The sequence below is a fragment of the Ictalurus punctatus genome, chromosome 26 (assembly GCF_001660625.3).
Source record: "Ictalurus punctatus breed USDA103 chromosome 26, Coco_2.0, whole genome shotgun sequence".
In the NCBI taxonomy this organism is placed as follows: Eukaryota; Metazoa; Chordata; class Actinopteri; order Siluriformes; family Ictaluridae; genus Ictalurus; species Ictalurus punctatus.
This window is the reverse complement of record NC_030441.2, coordinates 9,272,327-9,295,878: the sequence shown is the minus strand read 5'-3', so window position 1 is coordinate 9,295,878 and position 23,552 is coordinate 9,272,327. Positions and strand designations below refer to the sequence as shown.

Here is a 23,552-nt window from a genome sequence, read left to right as displayed (position 1 = left end):
CATCAAACATCAGTAGGTTATAACATCAAATATCAGTAGGTTATACCATCAAACATCAGTAGGTTATAACATCAAAAGCTGAGACCTCCTTTTAACTCTCAGCTGGATCTCGGTGAATGAAGTTAGATTGTATTTGAGGTTTATTGCTTGCCTTATAATGCGATTAGATATCTCACCATCAATATTTTGTGACATTAATAAAACACGATTGCCTACTTTAGATGCGGTTCTGCGCATCACACATTCCACAGCCCCAGCTGTTGATTCATATAAGCCAAGCCAAAGTATATTTCAGAGAGACATTTTTTCTTTACTGATTTATTGACTGATTAATTGACGCTGTCGCGTGCTCGAAGCTCCAGGCTTTTATTAGTCAGCTAAACCCTTGCGCATGATAAATATTTAATATTTTCGTCGATGCTCACGTCAGCGACTGGCCAAGGGGGACCTCATAGTTCATTTGCAATAGTTTTGCGTGATTTGCATGCGTTTGCTGCATGGACTCAGAGGCTACCAAGTTTGTTTGTTTGTTTGTTTGTTTTTAACTACCATTCCAGTCGTCTGCCTGATTGAGATGTTGTCTTTTTTTTTTTATCCACTAAGCATTGCACTATACTGTACTACTGCAGTAACCTCTCGTACACTGACAGTCTGGAGAGCAGGGACAGTAAAAAAAAAATAATAAATAAAAACGCGCGCGCACACAGCAACAAGCACCGCAGTCTCAGTCTGGGGTACATTGATGATCTAATGATCTACTGATACCACGTCATAAAAGTTGCTTGTCCTATACAGAATCAGAAACAGACTGTAGTACATAGTAGATCTGATACATTATCAGACTGTAGTATATAGTAGATTTCACTGCTACGCATTATAATGCAGCGAGGTCTGCAATAACTTATCCCTCCACTCACGCGCGCACACACACACACACACACACACACACACACACACAAATGCAACTATATTAGAACACCCATCACCGTGAGAAACGATCATTCGAGCCGTCACGGAAAAACTGGGGAGTGATGATGATGATGATGAGGAGGAGGAGGGAGGGTGAGGGGGTAGTACACATGGGGGCTTACCACTTGGGTTCTTGTTTTTCTTAAGACTCTTGCCACAAAGACACTGCAGCATATGCGATCCTTTGCTGAAAATGTTCCAAAGAAACCACATTGATTTGGGCGAAGAGCAGTCCAGCAGCCTAGGCGCCCTCATAGGGAAGGGATCTTTGCGGTTGCATAATAGCCCTGCTGGATCAGTTCTGCCGCACGAGAATGCTACTTGTACCATAGAAAACGCCGTGTGATGCCCCGGCTGCTCTGCGTTTTCATTGAAGTGCAGAAATATTGCGTGCCACTTTAGGACGGCGCTTGGGTTCGGATCCGACGCGTTAACAGTGGCGTAGCCTTCCCGGCATGTCCGTAACCCGAATACACTTTTTCGATCGCATTGGTCGCGCGGGGGTGGGTGTGTGGCCTGATCACGGTGCGTCGCGAGGGCATTCAGCACAAGATAACATTGCATATTAGTTCGGCGCTCCGTGGTAAGGGTGGGATGTGCTCTGTGCGGCGTCAGAAGCCAGGCGAGGGCGCGTGCCTTCGTGTTAGAGGACCGCAACGGTAAACCCCAACTAAGCACATCACCAGCGTTTCTGTCCCCCTGGTTTAATCAAACATTTCCAGCAGCTGCGGAAATCCAGTATTCCTCCAAAACTTCGATTTAAAAAAAAAAAAAAAATCATTTGCCGTCCTTTATAAGAGTGAACCCGTTTGTGCTTGTTCCTCTGCTTATATTAAACTGCCTCAGGAGCACCGGTAGCCCCTTTCCGAAAGTGGAGCGCGCTCGGCGCGAACGTGCCCGCGCAGTGTTGAACCCGCGCGCCTGGACAGGATGCGGGAGTGTGGGTCGAAGCGACAGACTGGAATCCCATTACGTAGACACGTGGCTTTCACATCGGCTCGGACGAGATGCTTTCGCTAGTTTTCGGCTGGAGAGACTTATCTAGGGACTCCGGCGTGGCATTTTGCTCCATCCAGAATCATCGCAGCTTCCAGAGGGAGGGAGGGAGAGAGGGAGGGAGAGAGGGCGGTCACTCTCCGGTATTCTGGAGCGCTTCATCAAATGGGTTCGGTGATGCCGCTGTGTGTGGTGGGGAGGGGAGGAAGGGTAATGTGGAAACGTTCACAGAGCGGCGCAACAGCCGCAGTGGGTCTTTGGAAGTGAGCTGAGTTCATGAAAACGTCAAGATCGTCAACGCGCCTCTACGTTTCCAGTTCCCAGCGACGTAGCTGGAGTCTCTGCTGCACCCTGCATTCTCTGTTTAGGCTAATGATACGATGTAGCTTTCTCCACTGCAATCAATCAATTCGGTGTAATGGAAGTAATTATAGTATGTTGCTGCGAACAGTAATTCTGCAGTTACATTAGGTTGTAGCTAAAAACCAGTGTCCCTGGAGATCTTCATTCCTGAAGAGTTTAGTTCATCTCAAACCAGATTGTCAATCTAGTCTACTTCTTTTGCATTGAAACAAATATATAGCTTGAACAGAATATATAATGGATAAGAATATATTGTCCACAGATCACTGCATTGGGTTCATGAGCAACAACTGCCAAGTGAAAACTATAGGCTGTGCTATAATTAAGATGGGAATTGACTAGTTTGGAAGAATGTGTTTACAGTTGTATGGAAGCTCTGTTTGAGACCTGATTCTGAGTGATAAAGACCCACAAAACACACACACACACACACACACACACACACACACACACACACACACACAAAAAAAAAAAAAAAAATGTAGGTCTTTGAATCCTAGACCTGCAGAGTCCAAATTTCTTCCTTCGTCTAACTACACCACAATGTTTTGCCATGGGCACTGCAACATGGCCCTATTTCTATATATACTTGAAACGTGCCAGTATGCTCTGTGGTCCTGCCAAGACCTAATCATGTTTAATGGTTATAAACAGTTTATTGGATGCAAGGATTCGCACACTCTGAACCACTGCTTTTTAGGCAATAATACATCCAAGAATATTCTTTAACCAATGGTATAACATGCAATATTTTGGAAGAACTCGGTTTTGTGGTTTCACTGATAATACTCAGAAACTGAGAGCTGATCCTAGAATGCCATTATAATGCAACATATACCTAAAATATATCTTGCGTCTTTAAATGCTACTACTATAGAGAGCGAAGGCCTGAGTAATTCATGAGGCCCAGGTCTTTATACTGTATATGAACCCTGGAAAATGGTTTAAGGAAAACACTGTTGAAGAGGGATGTGGTGGAGACTCACTGTAGCTTTTCCCTTGGTTACAAGACTACAACACCACTAACATCTACTTGAAATGTCAAAAGCTGATGCCACAGAACATAGGTACATACTGAATATCTGCCATTACCCTGACATACAGTCCCTTCAGAAGGTATTGGAATGGCAAGGCCAATTCTTTTGATTTTCCTGCTACAGTATGTAATATTAGAAGATAGATCAGAATTTCGGCTTTCATTTCCTGATAATTACATGTGATAAACAACTTGGGATGTGCCGCCAAATATAAAAACAGATAGACTCAAAGTAAATTAAAGTAAATAACACTTAATATTTGGGTGCCGTATCCCTCGCTATCAATAACTGCATCAAGCCATCAACCCACGGACATCACCAAACTGTTGCATTCTGCTTTGCGATGCTTTTCCAGGCTTGTACATTTAAATGCACGCTCAGTTGCTCAACTGATTCTTACTGCTGATGAGTGGATGGCATCTTGTAGTATGGCCTCTATATTTCTGCTCTCTGAGTCTTCTTCATGCAGTGGACTGTGATACCTTCACTCCTGTCCCGTGGAAGTTCTTGGTGATGTCACAGACCATTGTTTTGGGGGTTTTCTTCACAGCTCTCACAATGTCGCTATTATCAACTGCTGTTTTTTTCTTGCCGAACCTGTTCGATTTTTGGTTGTTAGTACACCAGTGGTTTCTTTCTTTTTCAGGGCAGTCCAAATTGCTGTATTGGTTATGCTGAGTGTTTGTGCTCTGTGAGAGACTGGCATCGCATGCAGAGTACATTCCTGCCTCATGCCCAGTGTTCCCGGGATAGGCTCCAGATCCACCATGATGGAGCACTTGCTGAAGATAAATGAATAATGTTCCTTTAATTATCTGATTTTTAGCAGATGAATTCAATGATTTAAATATTAATTTTACTGGCCCAACAGATGTTTAATATCATGTGTGGCAATATGGTTCATCTATACTTTTAATAGAAATGTCATTTAACACATCCATCCATCCATCCATCTTCTACCACTTATTCCTTTTCAGGGTCACGGGGAAACCTGGAGCCTATCCCAGGGACCATCGGGCACAAGGCAGGGTACACCCTGGACAGGGTGCCAATCCATCGCAGGGCATCATTTAACACATATTACAGTAAAAATTTTGCAGCCACTTTGACTACATTATTGTCTCTACTGAATGACTCAATTGTATATATATTTAGCTCACAGTAGGAGAAGTATTCATTGTGAAGTACGCTATCATATAAAAACCATGTAAATGCTATTTAAAATATAATGATCATGGGGAGCTCCTACACGCATTTTAATGGGCTACCACGTGATAAATTAAAGAGACAAGGCTGGTTTATCTAACAATGAACCCACTGTACCAACTAAGAGGTCTTTCACAGTAAAGGACTCTTTCTGGTAGTGGAGAGAGAGAGAGAGAGAGAGAGAGAGATGAGAAAAATGCCAGAAAGCATTGAAGCCTGCTAGTTTGTAAGGTATTCTGCTGTGCTCAGTGTTGGAGTCTGAGTCAACTTCGCACAGGAGGGCAAAAATAATTGCATTGCTCTCTTATAGCTCTAATGAACTAGCCAATGCAGTGTTATTAGTAAAATAGACAAGTGTCCTCACTAAATCAACTGTAATTTTAAAGTAATATGTCAAGTGAAACATGATGCTGTAGCATCTAATCCTATTCATGATGGTTGCCATGCAGATATCAAGTCCGCTGGTTCAGAATGATTTTGGTCAGCGTGGACATCCGAGCAGAGATGAGACAGACAAGGCGTCCCGGCAATTCAAATACTTAGTCAAATAAATTACCTTTCCGCGTAGAACTCTCTGCAGGTGCAAGTGAGGACATATGAATGTGTGTGTGCGTGTGTGTGTGTGTGCGTGTGTGTGTGTGTGTGTGTGTGTGTGTGTGTGGTCTATAGAAAGAGAAGCAATTAGCTTTAACTAACCAGCACAAATAGTTCTATATAATTTAAAATATGTCCAGAAGATGGCTGTATCTGTATCGGTATGCATACAAGAACAAGTGCACCTCTAGACAGTTCAATAATGGCAGCAAACTCTGATAAACAAGTTAACACTTACCAATGTGTTGTATACACATTCATGGCATATTCTGCTTAATAGCCTGAATTAAGACATCTAACATCAACCAATATTCATACCATTCATATCAGTTTAAAAATATGCTAAATGATATATTCAATTGCAACTTACAATGAGACAACCACATTACATGTAATAAACTCTGTATAATTCCCTAAACTGTAATCTTTAATATTACTGAAATTAACACATTTAATCAGATTTTTTCTTATAGTGAGCTCATTAGAAAGACATTACTCCATGAGTGCCACTCTTGAGGTCCCATTCGTAAGCAACTGACTAATTAAAACTGCTGGTCAGGATGCTCTCTATTGTCCCTCTGTAGAAGGTGATGAGGACTGGAGGGGGGAGGTTAGCTGCTCTTCAACCTCTGCAGGAAATGGAGCTGAGGCAGGTCACAGACGATTACTTTGGCACAAGGATGATAGTGGTCATATTGAAGCACACAGGGACAACTTTTTGTATCAGGGAGGTTTTGGAAAATGTCGATTAGGACATCTGATCAGCATATTTCCTGAGCACCTGGTCTTCCCTGCAGCACGCTGCAGCACTTTGGGGTGGATTTCAGCAGCACACTCATTTCTGCAGTTATCTGTAGGCTTCCGGTTTGCATGTATGGTGATGGACTTAGAGTCACATCATCTTGCTAATGTAGTCAGGCACTGATGCTGTGTATTCCTACAAATTTGTGGGGTTGTCATTTGTAGCAGCCTTTATTTCAATAATAGAATGAGATTGACTGGCAAAATCACTTGGAATGTGGAAAGTGACACACAACAATTGTGCTTAATAGCTAAACATTCTGGCTTCATGAAACATACCTCAAACAAGTTAAATGAAATTATTTTAATTAATGGCATATTATTAATGGCATATTTTCCCCCCAAACCTGAGGAAAAATGTAATTTAATTTAATTTGCATTTCTAAAATATATACCAGAACAAGTCTAAAAAGGCTAATTAGTCTACAGTGAAAAGAGAGTGCTATCAGACCTTAAAAGAGGGCTTACAGATCTTAACATTGGACTTTTTGAAAGGAACCATGGCCCCAAAAAGAGCATTGACAATTGAAACAATGGAAAGGATTATAAAACTCTTTCAAGAAGGAAATCCAACATGGAGTGTGGCAAAAGGTGTTGGTTGTTCCCAGTCAGCTGTGTCTAAAATTTGGTGCAAGTATAAACAAAATGGGAAGGTGATAAAAAAACAACAACATACAGGTATACCAAGGAAGACGTCAAACATCAGGATAGAAAACTCAAAGCAATATGCCTTGAAAATAGAAAATGCACAACAAAACAAATAATAAACAAATGGGGCAGAAACAGAGACAATATTTGTGACAGAACTGTAAGAAATCAGCTGAATGAAATGGGATTTACATACAGAAAAGCCAAACGAAAACCAGCACTAACACCTAAACAGAAGAAAACAAGGTTACAGTGCGCTAAAGAGAAACAATCATGGAGTGTGGATGATTGGAAGTAAGTGATATTCAGTGATGAATCACGAATCTCCATTGGCCAAGGAGATGACGCTGGAACTTTTGTCTGGTGCTGTTCTAATGAAACATGGAAAGATGACTGCCTGAAAAAACAATCACATTTCCCCACTCATTTATGATATGGGGTTGCATAACAGGTAAAGGAGACCTCAACAGTCAGTGCACAGCATTTGGACACTTTTCTCATTCCATTGATCGAAAATAGTTTTGGTGATGATGATGAAGTCATTTATCAGGATGATAATGCATCTTGCCTCAGAGCAAAGAGAGTTAAAGGTTTTCTTCAGGAAAGGCAGATCAACTCAATGACCTGGCCAGCAAACAGTCCGGATCTCAATCTGATAAAAAATTTATGGTGGAAATTAAAAAAATTGGTCCATGACAAGGCTCCATCCTGCAAAGCTGATCTGTCAACCGCTATTCGAGAAAGTTGGAACCAGCTTTTTAATTAGTGAAGTCCATGCCTCAGAGAATTCAGACTGTCATAAAAGCCAGAGGATAAGCAACAAAGTACTAATTGTGATTTTTTTGTTGATGATTCTATCATTTTTTCATCGACTTGATCTGGAAAAAAATATGCAATTAATTAAAACAAGTTGATTTAATTTATTTGAGGTACATTTCATTAAGCCAGAATGTTCAGCTATTAAACAAAAAAATTGTTTTATGTCTGTGTAAACAAATAAACAAATCTGTGATTTGTTTAATTGCTACAAAGTAAAAAAGCTGGGTGAACATTATGGTGATTCCATAATTTTTGCCAGGGGTTGTATAACTCTGTTAGTAAAATTGTAGATTGAAAGCAAATTATTAATATAGAACAAAAACTTAAGTAATTATGGATGCCCCCCATGGTAGCATAGTTGTTAGCACTTTTGTCTTGCACCTCCAGGTGCGAATCAAACCCCCCAAATGTGGGGGTTTGATTCCCACCTCTGCCCTGTATGTGTGGGGTGTGCATGTTTTCCCCATGCTTCAAGAGGGTTTCTTCTGCATATTCTGGTTTCCTCCCCAAAGACATGCACTGTAGGCTGGTTGGCATTTCCAAATTGTCTGTGGTGTGTGAATGTGTGTGCAATTGTGCACTATGATGGATTGGCACCCCATCCAGGGTGTCCCCCGCCCTGTGCCCCACGTCCCCTAGGGTAGTTTCCGACTTATCCTGTGTAGGATACGTCGTACAGAAAATGGATTGATGGATGGAAAACCCTGTTACTTTATTTGACACTTTTATGGTCTTTTTGCAGAATTTTCTGCTGAATGTCTTCCTAGATTCAATGTTGGAAAATTATTTTCTAAAAAGACTATCATGAACCCTAAATGGTACTCCATTCACTCTATATACTGCTCTAAATGTCATCATTCCCTCAATGCATTCTTTTACCCAAATGACTTACAAAACATACAATATTTTAGACACAGTTGCAGAATAAATATTTATTCACCTTCAGCAGTGTAGTTTATGGTCCAAAATCGTATCACACTACCTAAACATCAGATAATTAACTATTGATTATAACTGTAAAAATCAAATTAGGATTTACTAAAACAATAACCAATAGATTTTTTATTTTAATGGAACTATACCAAATACTTCAAAATATATCAGATAATCTTCCTTTACTATAAAAAGAAAAGTAAAGCAGTCCTCTCTGCAGGTTTAGGCTTGATTTCCATTGTTTGTTTAATGCAGGCATGGATAGCTGTCTTCCATGGCAACCACAGCAAGAAGTCTCACAAGCATCATCCATCTGGATGTAATATGTGCCCCAAACACCTCATAAGAACATTATGTTGTCTGATGTAAATTACTTACAATAGCAATCGGACAGAATCATTACTCCATTATGAAAGGAAAACAATGGCCATCATGGAGAAGGTCTATTTGCTGGGAAAGTACCAAATTACAAGGAATGACAGAAGCAAATGCGTATAATATTACAATGATGTATATTATGTTTAGTCTGTTTACTAAATATATTTAGAATATTTAGAATTTACTTTTAAATAGCATTCGAATATGAGGAAAATTACACAAATAACATAACAAAAAGCCAATGAAAAGGTTCTAAAGAGAGAAAGAGATCTGATACGCTCTATTCAGAGTAAGTCTATTCTAAAAAAACTAAGATACATATAAGAGTATCTCAAGAGTTATGGGTGACTGGTATGAATGAGCTAGTAGGAGTAAGCTTCATGGCTTTAAAAGATAAATCGTCATCACAGTAAGGTTTCATTTTTGGCGTCTACATCAGATATTTGCAAGACAAATGTCTTGACAAAGAAGTAGTGACACTGGGCCCAGAGTGAAGAAGTGACACTGGGCCCAGACTGTAGATTCATGCAGTCTATAAGTAACAGTCTTGTCAATTTGATATCCATTACCGATGATATTTTGTAACCTGCTTCTCTGACACGAATCATCAGCAGTCACTGATGTGGTGAATGAGAAATGCACACATGGGAGTAATTAATGCAAACAAAGTGGATTATTTACATTTATATGCCTTTTTAACCCTAAAACACATTTGGAGGAAAAACTAAAAGTAGATAGTCTAAGCATGCAATTGTTCAATCAAAATACAAAATGACTTAAAAGGACAGACTATAGACTGTAAGGTCAGTGTTTCTTTTGGATGTTGTTTAAGAAAAGGGTTTTCGTTCACCAGAATCAGAATCTCTTGAATGATTTGCATACAGGAATTTGACTTGGTCTTCGTCACAGAACAAAACAAACAAAAAACACTATCAAGAGAGCTTCTAACAAGCAGCCATGAACTCAACAACAGCAACATTCAAGAAAGTTGAAAAATAAATAATAACATACCTTTAAGTGCCAAACATTTAACAAAAACAGAAACAGAAAAAATAACAGCAGCAAAAATTGGCAACAATAAGAAAAACAGTGCAACTGGCAAATCATGTTTGGTATTCAGAGGAAACACCGCCTGAACCCATTAGTGCATCATGGATTTGAAACCTGTTAAAATCATGAATGCAGCTGTCTGTCTGAATGTCTGATTATCTGATTACCCATAAATATGATAAAATCACCAGAACTGAATACTGAAGTCCGAGAATCTCTATGACTATATAGAATTATGCCCTATCTAACAGCTCTGACATTTACTATTTCGCTTACACTGTTCTCTGATGCTAGACTGTGTACACATTGTACATTATTACTGATACAGAAACTATTGTTTATTCAGCAGATTTTAATGCTGTGATAGCATTAAATAATATCTAGTGACTTTGAAAATAGAAATAGCAAGATCTGTAATTACGTGATTAAGAAAAATGTAAAGATGAGTGATAATATGAAAAGAAGTGGTTTTCATATCACTGCCTCCATCTGCTGGTCTGAAAAAGAAGTTGTCTTATGCACCCAATGTACTGTATTTTACACTCAAATGTTTTCTAGAACAAGCAGAATTTTGGTTCACACAGTTTTACAGCATAAGTCGGCTAAAATATAGAAAATGCTTCATGTAATCGTAAATGAAATTTTGCACTGGCAAAAATGTTAATCCATTAGTCGGATTTTACTCATCATATTTAAGTCTTTGTTTTGAATTTTTCTTTTCTGTTAATTATTCCTTCTCTTGTAGATTTCCCAGGTACAGTGGTGCTTGAAAGTTTGTGAACCCTTTTATTTATTTATTTATTTATTTTAAATTTCCTATATATCTGTATAAATATGACCTAAACCATAGTGATAGTGGACAAAGAGATTCCCATTAAACAAATGAAACAAAAATATTACACTTGGCCATTTATTTATAGAGGAACGTGATCCGATATTTCATATCTGTGAGTGGGGAAAGTATGTGAACCTCTAGGATTAGCAGTTAATTTGAAGGTGAAGTCAGTTTTTTTTTTTTTCATTCAGTGGTATGACAATCAGTTGTGAGTGAGATCCCTGTTTTATTTAAAAAACAGAGATCTATCAAAGTCTAGTCTTCCCAACACATGTTTGTGGAAATGTATCATGGTGTGAGTGAACAAAGGAGATTTCTGAGGAACAGATTCTCTTTTCTGTAGATATGAGGCAATTGTTTTACTGGAACTACAAGTAAGCACAGAGGTTACACAACCATATCAGTCCAGGCCAAAAGATAAAACTGAGCTCTTTTACTTTATAAGGTCACCCACTTACTCCTTTGTGCTAATGGTGAGTCTTATCTCTACTTCTTTCTCTCCTTTTATTGGTTACAAGTAGTCCACTACCACATACCTACATTACCAAAGTACACAGAGATATCAGTTACTACAAAGAGTCATTCATTTTACTCCTACATATGCCCGAAAGGTTATTAAGCCAGTGAGCTTGGTGTAAAACAAGGCAGCATGAAGCCCATGCAGATATATATTGTGTGCATTGAGCTCTTGCTGGGTGCATGTTTAAGTGGAGTACTGGCCAAAAAACAGGGTGAACCCATATCAGAGGATAAAGAAGTGCTGGTGTTGACTGAAAGCAACTTTAACCAAGCACTGAAACAACACAGCCAGTTACTGGTGCACTTCTGTGAGTATGTGTGTGCGTGTGTGTGTGTGTGCGTGTGTGTGTGTGTGTGTGTGTGTGTGTGTGTGTGTGTGTGTGTGTGTGTGTGAGAGAGAGAGAGAGAGAGAGAGAGAGAGAGAGAGAGAGAGAGCATTTGTATGCCATACCTTTCAAAATGAAAAGAGATTTAGTGTATAACTACAAAAAAAGAAGCACATGCTTTCTAAAAGTGTTTCTGCATTCTCAGAAGTAGTGCGCCGGTTATGATTGTTGTAGTTTCCTGTTACAGTTATTTCAGTATCTTGAACAAAGTAGTTTCAGTATAACAGACTTGAAGCTGTACACCTTTTAAATAGACATATTTGTCTGTTTTGTGATTTGAGTGCTTGTTTTGGTAAAGACATTTGGTAGTGTCTGGTCAAAATATAGTAACAAGATGTCTACAGTTTAAGAGAATATAAAAATCTTAATACATAACACAAGAACAGTTGTGAATGATAAAATCGATTGTACATAAACGAAAACTACATATGAATCACTAATCCTGACAGAAAAGCAACATTTTGAATTGAATATCAAGTTTACATTACTTAAACTTTTTTTTTTTACTCTTCCTTTTGTATTCATGATCATAGTGTGATGATATTTTCCTAATTAATATGCTTTTTTCTTTTTTCTTTTATAGATGCTGCTCTCTCTGGTGAGTCTCTTGGCTCAATTCTAGAGTTTGCAAAGGCGGCCAGTGAGCTCAAAGAAACCAAATCATCAGTGAAACTAGGAAAGATTGATGTCTCTAAAGAAAAAGACCTTGCCAAATTCTTAAACGTAACTACAGTGCCATCATTAAGACTATACCTCTCTGGAGACAAGTATAACCCTGTTCAATGTCCAGGTATGTAGAAATACTATTTTTCATAATTATTATGGTGTGATTATGTGATGGCCCTATACTTATTTCAGGACCTATAAAAGCTCAATTCAGTGCAACTGACCTAATATCAGATAATGTAAGAAATAACACAGTGCTACTTGTAGTGTTAGCAGGTTTGATAATTATATAAAAGACCATGAGAGAAAATATAAAAGTTTCACTTGACAATGTAATAAGGAATAAAAATAACCTTGGACCAAGGTCAAGTTGTTCACAGAACAAAACCTTATCAGCAAACATTTCCTTAACAACACGTGGCATAATTTTTTCATCTGCGCACATTATAAAAAATGTTTTTATTTAATCTGAGTGGTTATATCATACACTTTCTGTCAAACTGTCAACCAAAGTAGTGTGTGCTGATTTATGACCCTTTGTGCTTCCCTGGCCGACGTTTCTGTAAGTAACCTAATATATGACCAGGGGTGGGGGTAACCCTATTGACTGTATCAGTGGGTCAATCTGGCTCCTGTGTGTCTGGGCAGTGGTGGAGAGGGGTGTGTGAGGAAGTAAGCCCTCAAACAAAGGTGTTTATTTTAATGAGAATGTTTATGGTGAAATACGTCTGAAAAGTGGTTAATATAAATACATAAGCTTTTGTCTATGCTTTGACATCCCATGTCCCCACTGGCTGACAGTCAAGTTTATGACCTCTGTAACACTGTTTGATCTGAATGTGTGAAACAGAGACATGTGATTTCAGATGGGTTCTGCTGACCAGAATGCTTACAACAGTGTTTATGTTAACGAATTAAGGAGAGATGTGTGTGTCTCAGTGCTTAAATAATGATTAAGACGTTGTAGTTAAAACACAGAAGAAACTCTGCAACTATCTGTTACAATGGCTGCTGCCAGAAATCCTAATACCCTTAGAAGAACACTGTGTATTCACCAACAAGAGGACATGATGAAATGAGAGAGGACCTGACTTCTGCTCCAAGAAAAAAACAACAAGATGTTAGTTTGACAATTTATTCATGAAGATATTGTAAAGACGTTGTTTAACCCTGAGCAGGGCGTCAACAACTCAGAGGATCGTCTCTTAAGTCTGAGGGTTCTTTAGGAGGTAGAAAAACATTTAAAGACGATGTTTTAAAAGAAATGGGTGTTTCGTCCATAGTGGTAGAAAAGAAAAATTGTTGTACTCCAATGTGAAATAAATCGATTAATGATGGGGATCCTAATAGACTGTGGAACAGAAATGTACTCAGTGTGTCTCCACTGATTTATTTCACATTGGAGTACAACCATTTTTCTTTTCTACCACTATGGACGAAACACCCATTTCTTTTAAAACATCGTCTTTAAATGTTTTTCTACCTCCTAAAGAACCCTCGGACTTAAGAGACGATCCTCTGAGTTGTTGACGCCCTGCTGAGGGTTAAACAACGTCTTTACAATATCTTCATGAATAAATTGTCAAACTAACATCTTGTTTTTTGTTTTTTTCTTGGAGCAGAAGTCAGGTCCTCTCTCATTTCATCATGTCCTCTTGTTGGTGAATACACAGCGTTCTTCTAAGGGTATTAGGATTTCTCGGAGCAGCCATTGTAACAGATAGTTGCAGAGTTTCTTCTGTGTTTTAACTACAACGTCTTAATCATTATTTAAGCACTGAGATGCACGAATCTCTCCTTAATTCGTTAACATAAACACATTTGTAAGCATTCTGACTTGTGTGCTATGTAGCATTGATTGACTTGTGTGCTATGTAGAGCGGGTTGTCCACTAATCATAGGGTTGGCGGTTCGATTCCCGGCCCACGTTGGGCAAGACACTGAACCCCAATTTGCTCCCAATGGCAAGTTAGCGCCTTGCACGGCAGCTCTGCTACCATTGGTGTGTGAGTGCGTGTGTGAATGGGTGAATGAGACACAGTGTAAAGCACTTTGGATAAAAGTGCTATTTAAATGCAGACCATTTACCATATTGTTTGTAACAGCATGATGTCCTAATCATTCAGGCATGTACACTCAGCTTGGTTGGTAATATGTTTTTGTGAGAAACCAACACACTATACTGTATATGAATGGTTCAGATTTAAAGAACATTAAAATTAAGCTTTGAATCTTGTTTTTGCTCTAGTTCTGAAGAGCTCCACTGCCATCCAAACATGGCTTAAAAGGAGAGAGGGCCCTAGTGCTGACCTTATTACTGATCTCAGCCAGTTGGAGAGCTTACTTGCAGAAGACGAGCTTGTGGTTCTAGGATTATTTAAGGTAATATCTTTAGTACCTTTTGTAGTTTTCTGCAGTTGGGTTAAACTTATGACCTCAACTGTAGCTTTTTATTTTTATTTTAAAAATTCTGTGTGTGTGTGTGTGTGTGTGTGTGTGTGTGTGTGTGTGTGTGTGTGTGTGTGTGTGTGTGTGTGTGTTTAGGATCTTGAGACGGGCTTAGTAAAGGTGTTTTACGATGTGGCTGCTGATCTTGCTGACCTGGCCTTTTGTGTAACAGAAAGCAAGCAGATCTTTAGCAAGTATGATATATTTGATGACTCAATTGTGCTTCTCAGAAAGGTGAGAAATTTACCTCTAGACATGGAAATATTAGTTTACTTCACTTTATTAATTATACTTTATTAACTCTAAGTGAATAACATATTGCAGATATGTGTCAAATTTATACAACACACTGTATTGTTCTAGTCAAAAATGGCAGAAATATTTGAGATGACAAGCAAAACAGTGAAAGAAGAAGTCATTCACTTCATTAGAGTCTATGAGATGCCTCTGGTGACTGAGTACAATGGCAAGGTTCTTATACTTAAGTCTTTGTAGATTTCCCTCTAAACAACTCGAACTTGGGTCTTAAATGTCAATTTGAGGTTCTGTCTCTTTGCTTCCCCTCAGACATCATCTAAGATACTAAACTCTGTGGTGCAGAATCACTTCGTTTTGTTCATTGATAAATCTGAGAAAGGATTCAGAGAAACATATCGTGCTTTCAAAAACTCTGCCAAAGAATATAGAGGCAAGGTATGGATACAGTGTTTTATGTAATGTATGGCTGATGAATTAAAGTAAAAACAACACAACCACGTGTCTTAGTGAGGTGTAGGGTCTCTATGAGCTATGCAAACAGCTCCAGTGCACCTTAACATACTGCATACTACATAGTACAACATTCTGCAGCATACTACAATTCTGTGGAGCTGTACTGGAGGTATGAACACCATTCTTCCAAAAGAGATTCCCTCAATTGGTGTTTTGTTGATGGAGTGCTGTCACTCCAAAAATATTCCATAAGTGTTCAAGTGTGTTGAGATCTGGTGACATTGAAGGCCATAGCATACAATGTACATCATTTTCATACTCATCAAACCATACAGTGAGCCCTTGCATCATCTGAATGGGGAATTGTCCTCCTGGAAGTAACAACTCCCATCAGGATAGAAATGTTTCATCACAGTTTAAAGGTGATCAGCCATAATAAGTCTGTACTGATTTACAGTGACTCTTATTCATACAATCAGCCAGTCAGCCAGTCATGTGGCAGCAGTGCAAAGTATAACATCATATACTGTACATACAGATCAACAGCTTCAGTTAATGTCCTCATCATACATCAGAATGGGGAAAAATGTGATCTCCGTGACTTTTATATGTACAGTCCCCTCCTAAAGTATTGTAACAGCAAGTCCAATTCTTTTGTTTTTGCTTTTCATTGAAGACATTTTGGTTTGAGATCAAAAGATGAATATAAGACAATGCACAGATCAGAAGTTTAGCTTTCATTTGCTTATATAACATCTGGATGTGTTAAACAACTCAAAATATGGCACTTTTTGTTTGAACCCACTGTCTTTTGGAAGAATTGTTTTCATCTCTGTTGCACAGTTGCACAGGCTTGTAGAATCTATAACATGACTAATTAAAGCTAATTCAAACATGGCCCAACACCTTACTAAGACACTTTAGGTCTTGCTTTTAATTCATCACCTGTCCTGTCTGTGTGTTGATGTTTGACATTTTCTTAATTTATGTTTGACATTCTTTATGGTATGATAACAAAATCAAAGTATTGTGGTTCTAAGCTAATAATTTACAAATGCACAGGCACATTATGGGGCAGAATTCGAAAATGTCATTGTTGCAATAACCATTAGATCATAAACTACGATTAACTGTAATACCATGATACTGTGACAAATCTAATAGTTGATTTATAATATGAAACATCCAGGCCCTGACAGACAAAATACCATGTTTCATGAAATCATGGTGCAACCCCAATTCTAAAAAAGTTGGGACGCTGTGTAAAATGAGAGTAAAAACAGAATGCAATGATTTACAAATCTCAAACCCATATGTTATTCAGAATAGAACAAAGAAAACATGTCAAATGTTTAAACTGAGTAAATGTACAATTTTAAGAAAAAAAAAAGGTAATTTTGAATTTGATGGCCACAACATCTCAAAAAAGTTGGGATGGGGCAACAAAAGTCTGGAAAAGTAAGTGTTACTAAAAAGAAACAGCTGGAGTGTCACGTAATGGAGTTGAGGACTGATGCAAATGCAGATAAGAGCTCTATTATGTGAGAGACAGGCAGACAAATCCAAATCGTGAAACACAGACATGGTCATAAACAGGCAATAGGTCAGGCTGTCGGCAAACGGGCATAAACAAGAATCGAAAATGAGGGCTAGAACAAGATCAAAACTAGGACGGAAAACACGAGGATCAGCAGCTTGGTATACAGATGACACACATAATACTTCACAAAGATTAAGTGTTTGAACATTCTCTTATATAGCGTGGAGTGAGTGAGTATGAGATTGACAACTGGTGTGTGTGATTAGAATTCTGGAGAAGGTGAATGTGTGTGTGGGAAGTGTAGTCCTCTTCGGCCATGTTTGTAGTTGGTGGTGCATCCTGGGAAATGGAGTTGCTGGTTTGCTGTAATATGACATGGAGGAACATTTTGCAACTAATTAGGTTAGTTGGCAACAGGCCAGTAACAATATTGGGTATAGGCAGAGTCTCTCAAAAGTAAAGATGGGATGGAATCTGGATGGAAGCATATGTTGCAGCCATCAAATTCAAAATGACTTTATTTTAAATGTTTTATTTCCTCAGTTTAAACATTTAATGTGTTTTCTATGTTCAATTTTGAATAACATGGGTTTATGAGATTTGCAAATCATTGCATTTTTATTTACATTTTACACAGTTGTCCCAAATGTTTTTTTGGAATTGGGGTTGTATAATTGTGGGCGAGAGATCAGTAAACTCATTAGACAGTATTTTATTGATTTGTTTTTAATATTGGCAGTTTTTTCCCTGTTATAAAATAATTTTAGTACACATGTATGGCTGTTTAAAGGTAAAATGAGATATTCCATATAGGTTTTGTTTGTCCTGATCGATACGGGTGAACCTCGGAATGGACGTATCTTAGAGTATTTCCGTGTGAGGAAGGAGGATTCACCACTGGTACGCATGGTTAACTTGACAGACAATGTACAATATCAATTACCTTCAGACCAACTGGACATACAAACGATCACTGACTTCTGCCAGAGTTACTTACAGGGGAATGCTAAGGTGAGTACACACACTACTCTCTAACATTCTGCTTTTCTTTATATCCACATGTTTAAATGCATAATTTTATAGAATATCCCAACCAGATGTCTGTGTACAGTGTGTGTTTGTCTGTGTGTGTATGTGTGTGTGTCTGTGTGTGTGTGTGCATTATAGCCAAAGCTACAGAGTGAGCCAATCCCTGATGGCTGGGACAAGCAGCCAGTAAAAGAGCTGGTGGGGATTAACTTCGAAAGGGTGGCTTTCAATGAAAACAAGAATGTCTTAGTTCTTTTCTGTAGGTGCCATTACACTGTGTACACAGATTAACCATACATAGGTCCAAAAACGCAATCGCTAAGATGTATAGTGTTGGAAATAGTAGTCTCATTCTAACATTTTGCAGACAACTACACTACTGGATGTATTGAGGGTTAAAATGTTCAATCACAAAAGTGTATCTGTGTATGTCCAGATGCCCCTTGGAGTTCCGAGAGCCGAGCACTGTTTCCTTTATTTGAAGAGCTTGCAAAACACTACAGTGACACTGAGGATGTGGTAATTGCCAGAATTGATGTAACTGCAAATGATGTAAACATTCGCATGATAGACAGATATCCAACCATTAAACTCTTTCCTGCAGTCTATGCTGAAAGGGTAAGAACTATTCATTTACTAGGAAAAGAAATTGCATGAACATACAGTATGTGTGGTCGAAATAAATTCCATTGCAAATTAATCTGTGTGTCGTTTTAACCAGTTTAATTCATTACCATGGGCAATATGGTAATAGGTAGTGGCATAAATGACAAAGCCCGAGAGGAGAAATTTTTTGAAAGCATATTAGAAAGGGAGTAAGACGGAAGGGGAGAATTCTTCTAGGTGATAATGCAAGGAAAATAAAGTAGCATGGAAAAGGAATGAGAGGGCTGTGCAAAGGAGGGACAGCTTCTATAAAATTCTTGTCTTGAACACGACAATGTGACTTAACACTCAAAATGTGCTTTCAATCATAATCATATATATTTTTGTGATTTTACAGACTTCAATATTTACTAATTGGCATGTTTCCCTTTTTACACTGTTTTAATATTTCTTAGGTGGTGCCATATTCTGGCCAGACTAAGCTGGAACCAATAGTTGAGTTTGTGAATGCAGAGAGAGGACAAGCCAAAGAGCATAAGGCCAAGGTCATCTTCTCTCTCTCTCTCTCTCTCTCTCTCTCTCTCTCTCTCTCTCTCTCTCTCTCTCTCTCGCTCACTCTCTCGCTCACTCTCTCACTCACTCTCTCGCTCACTCTCTTGCTGTTTCATTCACTGTGCATTTTACTCCATCTCATCTACATTTTTAAATGTGTTAATCTTTTAGGAAGAGATAGAAAGGAAGAAATATCTGGATGCACAGAAAGCAGCAACCAAAGAAGAGCTATAGTGTGCGCACACACACAGGAAGAAAAAAAAGATCTGAGTTCTTCTTGATTGCCTGTAAATTAATCAGGACAAAATGTTAATGATCATGAGAAATAAAATAAACAAAACCTGTATGTCTGTGTTGACTAATGAGTTGTCACATGTACATGCCACACATGTTTAACGCATGTCACAATGTCCAAGCACTAAGGTTACAATGGTTTTCTCTGTCTGGAACATATGCAGTTATACTTAGTTGGATGGATGGATGGATGCTATCTTTCTATCACTGTTGAATTTCTATAATAGCATGACTCTGATGGTACTTCTGACTGCAAGGTAAATCACACTTTTATTATAATGCAAATTTTTTAGCTACATTATTGTTGTTACAGTAAAAGGACATTCACAAATTTTCTCACATCTACACTAAAGGTGTATGTGGCAGCCATCACAGCCCACCATATCACTGTCAATGGCATCTTTCTGGGTGCTCAATAATTTATTATAGGGTAAAGTGATCAACCAGATAAAGTTTGTATTTATTTGCAGGGACTCTTCCTTCTAAATCTGGGGTGTTCTCTCTGTTATTCCATTAGTGGGCAAAATGGAGAAATAAACTAAGGGCCATAACTCTGATGCTGAAAAAAAGGTCCTAATGATATGTAGTTCTTCAATAATAAGCTAACAATTTGATGCTGTAATTATGCCTATTTGAAAAGAACTAATTTAGTGTTTATATGTATACACTCACTGGCCATTTTAATAGGCTGTACATCAACTCATTCATGCAATTATCTAAACAGTCAAGTGGCAGAAGTGCAATACATAAAATCATGCAGATACGGTCATTGAGCTTCAGTTAATGCAAACATCAAACAACAGAAAGAGGGAAAATGTGATGAGTAATCTGACCATAGCGTGATTGTTGGTGCCAGATAGTCTGGTTTCAGTATTTCAGAAACTACTGATCTCCTGGGATTTTCACACACAACACTCTCTAGGGTTAACACAGAATGATGTGGGGGTGGGGGGGCGTACGTAAAAAGAAAAAAAAACCCCAGAGTGAACAGTGGTCAAGAAGTGGTGATAATGGAGTTCAGAAGAGAAGGGCCATACTGGTTCATGCTTACAGGCTATGGTAAGTCAGATAACCACTCATTACAACAATGGTGAGCAGAAAAGTTGGGGATTAACTTCGAAAGGGTGACTTTCAACAAAAACAAGAATAGTGAAGTTATTTTCTTTAGGTTGCATTACACTGAATACATGAACCAACAGTCTACATAGATCCAAAGTGCAATAGCTAAGGTGTGTAGTGTTGGACATTGTAGTCTCATCATAGTATTTTGTACAGTCACCCCTAAACCAATGGCTGTACTGTGAGATACAAATCTGTATATGTCCAGATTTCCCATGGACTTCTGAGAATGGTTTGTTTTCTTGGAAGAGCTTGCAAAACAGTGACATTGGGGGTGTGGTAGTTTCCTGGAATTGATGTAACCGCAAATGGAAACATTCACATAATAGACGAATATCCAACCATTAAACTATTTCTTGCATTCTATATTACTAACTATATAGAATACTAACTATGCAGAACTATATTCAGTTTGTAGTAAAAACAGCATAAACATACTGTATGTGTGCTGTAATTAAATTATTCCACTGCAAATGAAACTGTGTGCCATATTATCCAGGTTAGTTCATTACCATGTGTGATGGTAATGTATCATGGCATAGATGGCAAAGCGGAAATTTATTGAAAGTATATTAGAAGGGGAGCAAAATTAAACATACCACTCACAATGTTTGTGAATGAAGAAAAAAGCACAAGCACAATGATTGCCATCTCTGGTAATAAAAAATAAAATATATATTAAAAAAATATATATATATAATACATGTCTGTGTTAACTACTGTGAGACTAATGTTACATATGCATGACACACATTTTCACAATCTAAGTACTACAGTATGCAGGGTATCAAGGAAGGTGATAATGTGGGTGGTATTCTAACAACCAAGCATGGCACGATGATGAAGGACATAATTTCGACTAATGGCTGCACACGTTGTGGTGTTGCCACCATGCTGTCCAGGGACGTTGAGGATGGTGCGGTGTTCTATGCGGTTTCTTCCCCCACATCTTTTTATGGCTAGGTTAATGTCTACCTCATCAACGTAGACAAAATCATAATGGTCTGCAGCAGCATCTAGTTCCATAACTCTCTGAAATAGACAAGAAAAAACATTACTGTATGACAGTATGAATACACATAGAGTAGTGAATATGTAGCATTATACACTGGAATACAGTACCAATGACAGGGCAGTATTACTTACTTGTACATATTGTTTCACTTTGTCAGAATTTCATTGTTACAAATGGTACTCTGTAAAGCTGCTTCATCTCATGGCGTTTCAGGAGATGGCTAAGTGTGGATAAACTCACCCTATTTATGTTACTGATTGTTGTGTTGTTGATTGTTGTGTAGTGATGATGTGGTGTTGCACTTTTCGTAAACATATGCTGTTGTTTGCTATGACCATATTCACTATGTGTTGTTCCTTACCTGTTCTCACTTCGAAATGTTGGATGACACTGGTTACAGTATAGCATCTCAAGTTAAGCTGGATCATCTGCCCAGCCTCCCTGAACCTCAAACCATGATTTACAGTTACATTTATGGCATTTGGTATACACCCTTATCCAGGGTAACTTACCAAAGTGATTTGAAGTCTCTATCAATAAATACATCCCAATACTAGTTCACTAGGTCATGGACTAAGAATACCATCAGTCTTAAAACTCTGTTGGGAGGTAATATAGTAAGAAAAACACACCAACAACAATATTCTTTTAATGAAAAGTGCTAATTTAAGTACTTTAGCAAGAGGTAGGTCTGTAGATGTCGTTTGCAGACCACCAGTGACTCAGACATCTACTGTAGGGGAAGTTCATTCCACCACCTAGATACCAGAACAGAGAAGAGTCTTGATGAATGATTTTCTTGTACCCTGAGAGATGGTGGCACCAGTCTAGCAGTGATAGAGATTCAGAGGGAGCGTGGTGCAGTGCGGGGTGTGATAAGTGATTTGAGGTAAGTGGGTGCTGCTCCATTTTTGGCTTTGTAGGCAAGGATCAGCGTTTTAAATTTGAAGCGGGCAGCTACAGGAAACCAGTGGAGGGAGCATAGCAATGAGGTGGTGTGTGAGAACTTAGAAAGGTTGAAAACAAGTCGATCAGCTGCATTCTGGATCAGTTGCAGAAGTCGAATCATGCTCAGAGGCAGACCTGCCAGGAGTCAGTTGCAGTATTCCAGTCTCAAAATGACAAGAGACTGAACCAGCACCTGAGTGGCCTGTATGGATAGAAATGGACGAATCGTTCTGATGTTGTAAAGGAGAAATAGACATGAGCATGTCAGATTAGCAATGTGAGAGGAAAATTACGGTTGATTGTCCATAGTTACCCCAAGATTGTGTGCAGTAACCGAAGGTGGGATCAGAGAGATGTCCAGGGAGATCACAAGATCTTGACATGGGGATGAATCACCTGGGATGAACAGCAGTTCAGTTTTGCTGGGATTAAATTTCAGCTGATGAGCTGCGAGCCATGAAGAGATGTCTGCCAGACATGCTGAGATCTGAGCAGAAACAAGAGGATCTGAGGGAGGGAAGGAGAGAATGAGTTGAGTGTCATCCACATAGTAGTGGTATGAGGACCCATGTGAGGATATGACCTCACCAAGAAATCGAGTATAGAGGGAAAACAGAAAAGGACCAAGTTCTGAGCCTTGTGGGACACCAGTGTAGAGTCTGGATGGAGCAGATGTGGATCCCCTCCACCTAACCTCATACGAGTGACCTTCCAGGTAGGAAGCAAACTACTGTCATGCTGCACCGAGACTCATGAGATCGGACAAGAAAGTCTGGTTGTTGACTGTGTCAAACACCGCTGAAAGGTCAAGGTGGATGAGGACTGATGACAGTTTGGCTGATCTAGCAGCATGTAGCTTCTCAGTGACAGCCAAAAGTGCAGTCTCTGTGGAATGTAACGCTTTGAAGCCAGACTGGTTAGGTTGCCAGACTTAGAGGTTGTTCTGTGAGAGATAAAGAGACAGTTGATTGTACAAAGTGCATTCAAGGATTTTAGAAAGAAAAGAGAGAAGTGATACAGGTCAGTAGTTGCTGATGTCAGAGGGAACCAGAGTGGGTTTCTTCAGGATGGGAATAAGCCTTGCTCTCTT

General features: G+C 38.8%; 2 protein-coding genes across 2 annotated transcripts in view; one reads left to right on the top strand and one right to left on the bottom strand.

Annotated features, from left to right (window-relative positions):
* Positions 1-2,041, bottom strand: part of LOC108258297 (fibroblast growth factor 14) — a 72,454-nt gene extending 70,413 nt beyond the window's left edge. Inside the window, exon 1 of the mRNA XM_017456840.3 lies at positions 1,092-2,041. Within this exon, the coding sequence (XP_017312329.1) occupies positions 1,092-1,533 (442 nt within the window). The 5' untranslated portion in view covers positions 1,534-2,041. The remainder of the gene's footprint in view (positions 1-1,091) is intronic.
* A 9,169-nt stretch (positions 2,042-11,210) lies between these two features.
* Positions 11,211-19,436, top strand: zgc:136472 (uncharacterized protein LOC678514 homolog). Its single transcript, XM_017456878.3, has 11 exons — positions 11,211-11,456; positions 12,118-12,324; positions 14,449-14,582; positions 14,745-14,882; positions 15,012-15,119; positions 15,216-15,341; positions 17,713-17,910; positions 18,067-18,187; positions 18,365-18,546; positions 18,990-19,079; positions 19,258-19,436. The coding sequence occupies exons 1-11, from the start codon at positions 11,279-11,281 to the stop codon at positions 19,318-19,320; spliced, it is 1,545 nt and encodes a 514-aa protein (XP_017312367.1). The 5' UTR covers positions 11,211-11,278; the 3' UTR covers positions 19,321-19,436.
* Positions 19,437-23,552: the final 4,116 nt, after the last annotated feature.

Bases quoted from the DNA above. Each gene is read 5' to 3' on its own strand.
- zgc:136472 (XM_017456878.3), top strand. From the start codon at position 11,279: ATGAAGCCCATGCAGATATATATTGTGTGCATTGAGCTCTTGCTGGGT. The intron at 15,120-15,215 runs GTTCTTATACTT...GCTTCCCCTCAG, and splicing joins TGACTGAGTACAATGGCAAG to ACATCATCTAAGATACTAAA. The intron at 19,080-19,257 runs GTCATCTTCTCT...TTAATCTTTTAG, and splicing joins CCAAAGAGCATAAGGCCAAG to GAAGAGATAGAAAGGAAGAA.